The sequence below is a fragment of the Chanodichthys erythropterus genome, chromosome 11 (assembly GCF_024489055.1).
Source record: "Chanodichthys erythropterus isolate Z2021 chromosome 11, ASM2448905v1, whole genome shotgun sequence".
NCBI classification, from domain to species: Eukaryota; Metazoa; Chordata; class Actinopteri; order Cypriniformes; family Xenocyprididae; genus Chanodichthys; species Chanodichthys erythropterus.
In genome coordinates, this window is record NC_090231.1 from 52,549,827 (window position 1) to 52,562,453 (window position 12,627).

Here is a 12,627-nt window from a genome sequence, read left to right on the forward strand (position 1 = left end):
GCTAGACTCGGTCGCACGGACTGCGCGTCTCACCGAGGTGCGCGTCCAGTCGGTGTTGAACTGCCTGAGCTCGCTCAAGTGCAGAAAGATTTTCAGAGGCTCCTGGGGCATATGGCATCTGCAGCCGCGGTAACGCCGCTCGGATTGCTTCATATGAGACCGCTTCAACACTGGCTCCGCGGCCGGGTCCCGAGATGGGCGTGGCAGTGCGGCACGCTCCGTGTCCCCGTGACACCGAGCTGCCGTCGCACCCTTATCCGGTGGTTGGACCCTTCGTTTCTGTGGGCCGGAGTACCCCTCGAACGAGTGTCCAGGCACGCTGTGGTCTCCACAGATGTCTCTGCCACGGGATGGGGGGCCACGTACAACGGGCATGCAGTGACAGGTCTTTGGACGGGGCCTCAGCTGCATTGGCATACCAATTGCCTCGAGTTGCTAGCGGTTCGTCTTGCGCTGGCCCGCTTCAAGGAGCTGTTGTCAGGCAAGCACGTTCTAGTCCGCTCACTAAGCATTGCGGCCGTTGCGTACACCTACCGTCAAGGTGGTCTACGCTTCCGTCGCATGTTGCAACTCGCCCGCCATCTCTTGTTGTGGAGTCAGAAGGATCTGAGGTCCCTTCGGGCCACTCGTGTCTCAGGTGTGCTCAACCGTGCAGCCGACGAGCTGTCACGGCAGCATCTACTTGCGGGCGAGTGGCGGCTCCACCCCAGGCGGTCCAGCTGATTTGGCAGCGGTTCGGCGAGGCCCAGGTAGTCCTGCTTGCCTCCCCGGAAACTGCCCTCCGCCAGTGGTTTTATTCCCTGACCGGCGGCACGCTCGGCACGGATGCCCTGGCACACAGCTGGCCCCCGGGTCTGCGCAAACATGCGCTTCCCCCAGTGAGCCTTCTCGCACTATTCATGTGCAAGGTCAGGGAGGACGGGGAGCAGGTTCTGTTAGTGGCTCTGTACTGGCCCACTCGGACCTGATTCTCAGACCTCATTCTCCTCGTGACAGCACCTCCCTGGCCGATTCCTCTGAGGAAGGACACCCTGACTCAGAGACGGGGCACCCTGTGGCACCCGCCTCCCGATCTGTGGAACCTCCACGTGTGGTCCCTGGACGGGATGCGGAGGTTCTGAGTGATCTCCCGCAAGCGGTCGTAGACACCATCACTTCCGCTAGAGCTCCTTCTACTAGGAATCTCTACGCGCTGAAGTGGAACCTGTTCGTCGAATGGTGCGCCTCTCGCCGAGAGGACCCCCGATCATGTTCGGTCGGATCCGTGCTTTCCTTTCTGCAAGATGGGTTGGAGCGAAGGCTGTCTCCCTCCACCCTCAAGGTGTATGTTGCCGCCATTGCCGCACATCACCATGCAGTTGAGGGTAAGTCCCTGGGGAAACACGATCTGATCGTCAGATTCCTGAGGGGGGCCAGGAGACTGAATCCTCCTCGCCCTTCCTCCGTACCCTCTTGGGATTTGACCCTGGTTCTCACAGCTCTCCGGAGTCATCCCTTCGAACCTTTGCAATCAGTCGACCTGAAACTAATGTCTCTTAAGACGGTTCTTCTGGTTGCATTGGCTTCCCTGAAGAGGGTAGGGGATCTGCATGCATTTTCGGTCGACGAAACGTGCCTAGAATTCGGGCCCGGTGCTTCTCACGTCATCCTGAGACCCCGGCCTGGATACGTGCCCAAGGTTCCTACCACTCCCTTCAGAGATCAGGTAGTGAACCTGCAAGCGCTGCCCTCGGAGGAGGCAGACCCAGCCCTAGCTTTGCTCTGTCCCGTCCGCGCTCTGCGCGTTTACGTGGACAGAACGCGAAGCTTTAGGACCTCAGATCAGCTCTTCATCTGTTACGGAGGCCAGCAGAAGGGAAAGGCTGTCTCCAAGCAGAGGATGGCCCACTGGATAGTGGATGCCATCGCCTTGGCGTACGAATCCCAGGGCGTGCCTTGCCCGCTCGGGTTGAGAGCCCACTCCACCAGAGGGGTGGCCTCTTCCTGGGCGCTGGCTCATGGCGCCTCGCTGACAGATATCTGTAGAGCTGCGGGCTGGGCGACACCTAACACGTTCGCTAGGTTTTATAGCCTACGTGTAGAGCCGGTATCCTCGCGTGTACTCGCATCCACTAGTCGGTAGACGTGTTGTACCCACTCTAAGTGTCGGCTTGCAATGCCATTCCCGCCTCTGGCCGGATACGTGCATACTTTCACTCCAGTCGCGTTCCCCGCTTGGCGAACCCTGTCGAGTTCCTCCGCCTCCCCCTTCGGCTCGGACATTGCGGAGTGTCTGATGCCAGGCCTACATCCGTCGCTGACGCTGTCTGTTGGCTGGGGCCCATATGTCGTGACCCCTCTACGTGAGCGGTCCCATATGTGTATTTTCCACGGTTTAAAACTCCCTACGGGCCGAGTCCGTGTCTTTCCCTTAGCAGAGCCAGCTCTGCTGTCACCTGTCAGATGAGTCTCCCCCTAACCAGGTGGAGCCATCCCAGGGACTCCATATGCGTACTGCCCCCCGGGCCAGTCTATATGTGTATTCCCACGTAAACTCCTCCCCCATTGGGTAGGTAGTGGTCTCCGCAGCGTCCCTTCGGGTTCGCTTTCCCAGTGTGTCTAGTTTACTTAGTGGGTAGTGGTAGACAGCGGTAGACTCTCTCAGTGTAAGCTCGCCCCCTTCACCGCCAGCTGGTGCTATGGGCGGCTGAGCTTGCGCTGGGCACTGGAAGGGGTTTCGTAACTGTGGCGCTTTAGTTGGGATCCCAATTCGTCGGTCACTACTGACGTACGTCGAACGTGACCGACTGAAAGGGAACGTCTCGGTTACGTATGTAACCCTCGTTCCCTGAAGGAGGGAACGGAGACGTACGTCCCGTCGCCACAGTTTCTGTACCCTCGCTGTAGTGCGGACACCAGTTGTCTCCTCAGCGAAAAACAGAGTGCGATTGCATCTGCTTCCTATTTATATACACCTGTCGGGGGCGGTGCGCATTATGCAAATATCGCACGCCAATTCCATTGGCTTGTTTTAGTTTACACGAAGATGATAGGGCTCTCTAAGCGATATCCCAATTCGTCGGTCACTACTGACGTACGTCTCCGTTCCCTCCTTCAGGGAACGAGGGTTACATACGTAACCGAGACGATCTGAAGAAAGACTGTAGAAAGAGAGATGGTTGAGAGACATTACAAAAAAAAAAAGAAAAGCTCAGAGGAATATCACTAGAAAAAAAAAAAGAGCTTTAGGACCCGCGTAAATATTAGAAAGGTTTTCCAGCGCTGGACAGAACTAAGAGGGAAGGCCTGAAAACGGACTCAGAGGTTATGTTGTGCATTGAAACACGTAGTGTCTTTTTTGTTAAAAGTGCAAGCACGAGCAATAAGTCTTTGGCTGCAGTTCACTTAACGGCCACCGGTGTCACTAATAACAATGTAGCCTCTTTAAAGTAAAACTTTAATACGACATTATTACAAAGCGCATGTTTTAAAAGTCTGTTAAGAAACAGTCATGCAAGTGTACTCTCTTTAAGTATACTTAAGTGCATTTTATTCCCTTATTATATTATCAGCAAGTACAGTTTTTTTTTAAATATACCTCTAAGATTTGAAGTACACTATAAGTGCACATTCAAAACAAAATACAACTAAGCACATTTCTTGTTCACAAGGGTAGTTCTTAAGATGTCAAATGCTCTAGAGATGAAACAACTCTTCTCTGAATGTTTGTTGGATAATATGAAGAGAGAAATGCATGCAGAAATAATGAACATCGTTTACCTGTGGGGACAATGTGCCGACCCGCTGTGTAATGGGCTCATTCAGCACAACTTCCAGCTTGCAGGCATCCTTGTCTCTGGGTATATGAAACTGCAAGTCCCCCTCCTGCAGAAAGACTGACTGCCCCCTCTTCACCTTAACACCAAGATTGGTTTTTACCAGAGAGCCCTGAATATGGTGGAGAAGTCCCAGCAAGAGGAAAGGCAAATATGTCCTGTCTATTGCAGTCATTCTGTTCAGTTTGTGTGGATCAGGACCGCTGTAGTGCGGGAATGGACAAATCTACTGGAGGAACAGTTGTTTGGTCTTTCTCTGTCCAGAGAATATTTTCATACAAAGTCATCTCCACTTTTTCTTGAAATTAACCTGAGACAATCAGTTTCAGGTCATGGATCAGTATCCCATTCTCTTTCCATTCATTATATGAAATGTGACAACTGAAAAGAAAACAGAGAAAAATAATATTACACTTTATTTTGCCTAATTTATCTGCATAGTTACATTAATATTAATAAGATAATATTAATAATATAATAATAATAATAATGAAAAAAGAAGAAAAATAAACACGAAACTAAATTTAAATAATATTATTATTAAAGCTAATATTAAGCTAAATATAAAGAAAACAAAATAACAAAAGCAAAACAAAATTACTTAAACATAAAATCAAAGTGAAAACTGAAAAAAATAGCAGAAACATAAGGATAATAATTATAATAAGCATTATTATATCAATCAACATTCATATTCATTGTTATTACAATTCTTCTGATATTTTGAATTAGTTTTTATTATTATTATTAACACAGAATAATCCACATTCATACTCAGGAAAGACATTTATAGCCCAAATCTTTTTTATTGGGGGGACCTGGGTAATGTATATATATATATGTTTGCTTGTTAATGTAATGTAAAAAAATAAAAATACTGGTATATGTCATGGTAGTGTTTGTTTTAATTTCTTTAATTTATGTGGATTTAATATTTTTTGAATTCCATTAATTGTATTACATAAAAGAAACAAGAATCAAGAAAAAAAAAAAAAATCAGGACTGCAACAAAAACTAAATTCTACAGATGCATAACAACACATTGGTAATGAGTATATGCATATATATGCATATACACTATATTGCCAAAAGTATTGGGACACCTGCCTTTACGTGCACATGAACTTTAATGACATCCCATTCTTAATCAGTAGAGTTTAATATGGAGTTGGCCCACCCTTTGAGGCTATTATAGCTTCAACTCTTCTGGGAAGGCTTTCCACAAGGTTTAGGAGTGTGTTTATGGGAATTTTTGAAAAAACAGGAACAGGAAAAGGCCATCCCCAAACTGTTCCCACAAAGTTGGGAGCATGAAGTTGTTCAAAATATCTTGGTATGCTGAAGCATTAAGAGTTCCTTTCACTGGAACTAAGGGGCCAAGCCCAACCCTGAAAAACAACTAGAGACCATAATCCCCCTCCACCAAACTTTACACTTGGCACAATACAGTCAGGCAAGTACCATTCTCCTGGCAACCCCCAAACCAAGACTCGTCCATCGGATTGCCAGATAGAGAAGCGGGATTCGTCACTCCAGAGAACACGTCCCCACTGCTCTAGAGTCCAGTGTCGGCGTGTTTTACACCACTGCATCCAACGCTTTGCTTTGCACTTGGTGATGTAAGGCTTGGATGCAGCTGCTCGGCCATGGAAACCCATTCCATGAAGCTCTCTACGCACTGTTCTAGAGCTAATCTGAAGGACACACCAAGTTTGGAGGTCTGTAGCTATTGACTCTGCAGAAAGTTGGCGACTTCTGCGCACTGTGGCTGAGTTGCTGTTGTTCCCAATTGCTTCCACTTTGTTATGATACCACTAACAGTTGACCGTGGAATATTTAGTAGTGAGGAAATTTCACGAATGGACTTATTGCACAGGTGGCAACCTATCACGGTACCACGCTTGAATTCACTGAGCTCCCGAGAGTGACCCATTCTTTCACAAATGTTTGCAGAAGCAGTCTGCATGCCTAGGTGCTTGATTTTATACACCTGTGGCCATGGAAGTGATTGGAACACCTGAATTCAATGATTTGAAGGGGTGTCCCAATACTTTTGGCAATATAGTGTATGTATTTTGTTCATAATAGTATTATTTTGGAGTGAAATATGATCTGTACATGATCAGGAGGTGTTCTTTGTAAGATTCACAAGAATGGCAAAAATGGGGAAAGAATCTTCTATTGATCCAATAAATAACTGGCAAAAGAAGGAATTTGGAAACCACATTCTTTTCAGTTAAAGGCTAAAACATCTCCGTCACCTCTCTCTGACATGTGTGCTGAGTGATAGAGGAAAGAACTCCTTCTGAGCCCAGTCCTACTAAGGTGACATGTCAACTTAAAAAAATGACCTTTGACCCTAAACAATCCCCAGGCCCTGGAATGGCCAGTTTGGAGATTGAGGCTGTCTGATCTGTCAGCACTGAACACACTGCTAAAGATCGTTAATTCTTCCACCTGCATTTAAATGAGCCATTAACATGCATGCTAAATACTTTCCACCTTACAGCTTCATTCAGACACATGCAGTAATGCAGTATTCAAAGTGATCAACTCCCAATAACTACATCCGAAAACCTTCTTCCAGACTCCAAACATAAATAATCTTTCCCCCCGTTACTTTTAAACAAAACAATGAAATACCCAATGGATTTGCACAGTTCATTTCTATGAATTGGAGCTCACTGGGTCACATTTATCAAGTCTAGCATCAATACATCTGGAATTAGTCCGCCTTTGTTTACTCTGACGTGTTTTCTTTTATAGGCCTCTCCTCTTTTCTTCCTGCTGTCTTTCGCCATTGGAAAACCCAATTTTTCTAAGATTGCTCCATAGCCTCAGGCTAAAAGTCTAATCTAGTTCTTCACAACTTAAAAAGTTGGACAGTAATCAGTCTGTTTTGTTGGAATGTCGTGAAATTTCATAGAGGTACAAACAGGGTCTACTCAACATAAAGACAGCTAGAAACAAAGAGAAAACACAGACAGCTCTAAAAAAATGACTGAACACAAAACCATGAGCATAAAGAACAGAAGCAAGTTACTGCCTGCGCTCTGTTTACCATTAGAAAAAATTTTGGAATGTGCACTTGTAGTGTGTTTTTTGGAACTGTACTTGCAAATAATATATTATTTAAATAGGCCACAGTTGCACTTTATTTTACAGTATGTGTGCTTACCTAAGAAAATGACATTTCTGTTATTAATTACTCACCATCATGTCGTTCCAAACCCGTAAGATCTTTGTTAATCTTCAGAACACAAATTGAGATATTTTTGATGTAATCCGAGAGCGTTCGTACGTAGAACCTGGAAGCCCTGCACTGTGTCTACAACATCAACAGCGTAGGAGACTGACAGGGAAGAGAAGAATTTTTTGAATCAAGTCTTTATTTTTGTTTTGTTTTTTGCACACAAAAAGTTCTTGTTGCTTCATAACATTAAGGTTGAACCAAATGTCTCTACTAATGTCTTTACTACCTTTCTGGGCCTTGGTTGGTTATGATGTTGCTGTTTATAGGGGAGGTCAGAAAGCCCTCGGATTTCATCAAAAATAATTTTAATTTGTGTTCCGAAGATGAAAGAAGGTCTTACGGGTGTGGAATGACATGAGGGTGAGTACTTAATGACAGACATTTAATTTTTGGGTGAACTAATCCTTTAAGTGGGTGAAAAAACTTATATTGCATTTAATATAAATTCTAATTTTTCATTAAATTTCAATTAACATGCAATAGTATGGTGAAACGATGGTTAAACTGGTGACTTTTAGCATTTCAATAGCATTTCAATCATGTGATGTCAGGCAATACTGATGAAAAGTGAAATATCTTTTCATCTTGACCATGTGATGGAAACATATGATACCTTGAACCAGATGTGGTAAAATTATTCCCTGTCGAGTTCACAAACCCTTGTTTAAATCTCTTCCAGTCCGGACACCTTTAGTTTGGCATTACATCATGCTTTTCATTGAGGGCACATGGTTTCACTGTCCTCATATATGGTGCATGAAGTATTCAGTACCACACAACAAAGTCTCTCAGAAGAGGCCTTAAACACACCAGTCTAAAAATTACTTCAGCTGAAATGTTTCTTTCTAAGCTAAGAAATACTCTCAAACACATCAAATCCTTTACAGGTTATTTTAGCCAATCTTTTTAGAAATAAATTTTTAATGTAGTAATTGCTCTCAATTCAGTAATAAAACCCCCACACTGAAAAAAGTGATTTTCTTACTCAACATTTTTACTCAAAATAAATATCTGCAAAAAAATATATATATATTTTGTGTACAAAGAAATTACTTTTTGTCAATACAATAGAACCTTAATAGTTTTGAACTTACAATAAATATATAAATAAATATAAAAACAATAGACTTATCCACTTTCATTTTAATGAGGGAGCAAGCGCCGCCATTTTTAACTTGAATGTCAAGGCTTTCTTTTTTTGTTATCGTATTTTTTTAATTTATTATCATAATCATAAACACACAGGTATGTAGGGCAAATAGTTTTACTGTTTACTGCACTTTGTTATTCTTAGTTATTTACCTATATTGGCTAATGAATCTGAACATTCACAGGAAATAGCTTACTTCCACACTGAATAAAATAAGATGGATAGTTCACAATCTTTCTTTAACAGAATATTGACACTTTGTGTATTTTTGCTTCACCAATAAATATAATTTCAAACAAAGTCACAACAGAATTGTGTCTCCAAACAACATACATGCTGCATCCCAATTCCCCTACTTATATTATGCCCTAAAAGTATGTACTGTTTTTGTGAAGAAAAAGTACATACTTTTGAGTGTGTAACAGAGTAGTAGGCAAGCTTTGGGACATAATACGTCATAACTGCGTCTTTAACGGACCGCTCTGTCGCTAAGTTACGTGCATCCTGTCACCATTTAAACTGCTCTGTCAATCATGCCGTCACAGGTAAAACCCTCCACATTCAATTTAATTTAATTTCCTACCATATAGGAAAGAAATGTAGTGCATGTTAATAGTTGTGTCTTTCTTGCAGAGAGCTCTTCTCACGTGTGTGCATAATAATGCATTTAAAAGTTAATTTCCAAATATATCTTTATAAAAGTTCACAGTGATGCTGCAGATGAAATATAATGTGGACAACATTAAATAAATAGTTTTTCGTCAGGTTAGATACTGATTATTAATCACTCAAGCAAACCCACCTCTCTACTAAACTGTCACTTTTCTAATATTAACTGTCACTTTTTATTGGTGTTTGTAGTTCTAATCGAATTCTCGTCCAACACGCAATGGGTTGTGGGCAGTATTAGATCTGCAATTCGAAATTCTAACAGGAAACAGTTGATCATCCAGGTATCTTTGGAAAACTTGTTTCAACATACTACGTTTTGGGACACAGTAATTCAAATTTCAAATACTATTTAGGACAGAGAATGCAAATTTGGATGCAGCAACAGTGTTTTGTTCCTGAATGATTCAGTGTTTTGAACAAATCGGTTGAGTGAATGATTCCATGACTCATTGGTTCCTTGAATCAGCTGAATGATTTACTGAATGAGCATTTTTAACTAATCGTTTGAATGAATGATTCAATGACTCACTCATAAATAGTCACTGAAAAGCCCCCAACTAACAAGCACACACAGACAATGTGACACAAACACAGTTTAATAGAAACAGTTGTTGCACTGTTATCAGCACTCTTGGAATGCTGTTCGACCAATCAAATTTGAGGACAGGAATATCTCCAGGATGAAAAGCACAGCGAATTGGAACATTTACTTAATCACTTCCCTTTAGAACGGTCATGAGGATGTTGATCAACTCCACTGCCGTGATGTCATGGAAAGAGGATTGTGTGTTTTTTCTAAGCTAAGCTTTCACACTGCAGCCCTAGTAAGTCTATAACAGTGAGGATTACGTGTTCTCTTCACAGGTTATTCTCCAAAAAAGGACCAAATTCCTTGTTGTGCTTTGCAAAGATTAGCACTAGAACCTTTTCACATCACTGCAGCCCATCCCAACCATATGCCCCCAAGTCCAGTGAGTACAAGTCAAGGTGTTAAGAATATCCTGCATTACAAACAGGACAATTCTAAAATTATTTAATGGGTAAACAATCCTATGTCAGGTAAACCCTTGTAAAAAAAAAAAAGCCACTTAAAGAGTGAAAATTATCCCATGATCTACTCACCCTCAGGTGTATAAGACTATCTTCTTTCAGAAATTTGAAATATTTTTAAATTTATCTCTGATTGTGTTCGTCTGGAAGAAGATAGTCATGTACACCTAGAATGGTTTGAGGGTCACTTTTTTTGATGTGTTCACTAACAGACTAAAGCACATGTAAAGTGTCATTTGAAATACTGTTATTCAATATTAAATTTAAAGTTTATACATTTCAAATGTACTTAAACGAAACTAATTTCAAATATGTAATTACAAATATATTTGAATATATGACATGCAAGTTTCAAAAGAAATTACATTAAAGTATATTTAGCAAAGTATATTTATCAGTACATTTGACAGTACACTTTAACCATATTTCAAAGATAATCAGAATTATGAAATTACATATAAAGATGTATTTAAGTCTTACTTGTGTAAGTCACACAAAAAACACACTGTAAAATCAAGGTAATTACATTTAACATAAGTTTACACTATATATTACATTTTCATTAAGCCCTTCACTGGGAGTTTGACTGACAGGCGATCTAACCAATAATAATGCAGAATCCACCATTTTTGTCCGACAAAGTCGTCATGGGAATTAGTAGATTAAGGTCGGTGGACTTGAACTTGAAAAATAGTGTGTACTGACATCTTTCTGCGGTTGAAATAGCATTCCTTCTGATGTTCATTCATGTTTATTTGATGCTATAAATTAACAAGTAGGGAGAGATGATCGGTTCACAAGCCGCTTCAACTGAGGCACTACAGAGATCGGTCACGACACATTAAAGAGCCACAAAACTGTATTTATTGCTTAAATTGTTTAAATTGTCAGTGTCCTCTTTGCTCCGCGATGTATTTTTCACTGCGTGAAAGCGGCATGGCTTGTAGAACAAAGCAACAGTACCTAAAGGGGGCGGGTCTTTGCGAATGGTCACGTAGGTATTCTTTTAAAGTATATATTATTTAAATAGTACTCTTTTTAAACTGTACTCTTTTTTAAAAAATTCACTCTTTTTCACAAGGAAACCAACATTTAAAACCTGTATGTCCAATACACAGGTAATAACTTATTATCATTAATTACTAGATTAACTACTTTTCCACACACACACACACACACACACACACACACACACAAAAAAACAGTTTCTACCCTCTGATTAATGGCTTAAAGTCCCTTGAGTGCCTCTGAGGCACTTTCAGTCGTTTTTGAGCGCACACCACATCAAACACACAGTGCATTCCCAACTCTGCTTGTGTGATCTCACAGTTTAGAAACTGTCAGCATTGTTCTCAGGGCATGATTCTACATGCTGTACGGTCTGTTATTATATGGTTCACCCCTGTTTGGGATGTTCTCTGTAGGTTTGGAGCAAGTTCAACACACAAGTGTTGAAGGGATCCTTCATTGGTTCAGGTAAACACAAAATTGTAATGAGGCTTGACTAGGAAAGGTTTCAGCAAAAAGGCATTTAAGAGACGAAGACAGATTTGAGAACAAATGAGTGGGAAGTTCAATGAAAAAAAATGTTTTGAACTTTTGTCTTGCTCTCATGTAGGTAAACACCTAAACAATCCCACCAGCATCTCCCCAGAAAGGCTGCTGGGTTCAGATGTGGAATATGAGATGCAAACATCTCACCAGCTGACAAACGATGATATGTGGGTACCAAAGGATATTGTTTGCATACAGAAAAAGATTTCTTATCTTCATATAACAAAAATATATAATGCCAAACAAGTAAGCCATTACCGACAACTTTTCTTTCATATTATAAAAATGTAATTTAAATTTTTTATTTGTTTTTTTAAGGACTGGAGTAAAAACAGTGATATTTAAAACCACAAAAGTCGCAGGCCATTACGCACAACAATCCTACCTGTCACAAGCAATCAGGACTCAATTAAAGCCAGCTGATGTTATGAGAGCACTTCACAGAGGTTTATTTGTACTAATTGGATACTACTTTACTAACATTTGTTTGTTCATTATGATGAGGGCTAGAGGAATGGGAAGAGATTTTCAAGTTTAGCCGAGATTCACGTTCGAATGTTTTCGTGTAGATATAGCAGTGATTAAGAGGCTCCAGTCAGGAAACCCCAAGGCAGACTGGGTGGGTGGCCCGGACCCCTCTGCACTCTTTCTAAACCTCTCTCTGGCTCCATTCAAACATGTGGGGGCAGTTTTCCTGTCATCAAAACGTGCCAAAACCAAGTGTGAAAAACAATACGAGCAATGACAAAATGTGCCGTTCAAACTGTACAGTTAAATTAAAATAACAATAGAGGTCTTTCAGCTGTATAAAGTTATTAAGCAATTTAATACTGCATTAAATAAGGTTACACCACGTTACTGGCTTTACTAACTCAACAATGCAGCAAAAAAAACAAACAAGCAAACAAACATATTTATTAAAATATTTCATCATCAGTTGTCAGATAACATAAATTTTCCTGAGCAGCAAAACTGCACAAGATATTAAGAAAATATGAATTAATATTTAAGAGAATGTCTTGATGTATATATATATGTGTGTCTGTGTGTGTATGTTTATATATATATATATATATATATATATATATATATATATATATATATATATATATATATATATATATATATATATT

The 12,627-nt window shown here is 41.1% G+C and overlaps 1 protein-coding gene across 2 annotated transcripts in view; it reads right to left on the reverse strand.

Annotated features, from left to right (window-relative positions):
- frem1a (Fras1 related extracellular matrix 1a) overlaps window positions 1-12,627 on the reverse strand; it is a 51,316-nt gene that overhangs the window by 34,669 nt on the left and 4,020 nt on the right. For both annotated transcript variants that reach the window (XM_067401378.1, XM_067401376.1), the window contains exon 2: window positions 3,760-4,196. In XM_067401378.1, the coding sequence (XP_067257479.1) occupies window positions 3,760-3,990 (231 nt within the window). In that variant the 5' untranslated portion in view covers window positions 3,991-4,196. The remainder of the gene's footprint in view (window positions 1-3,759; window positions 4,197-12,627) is intronic.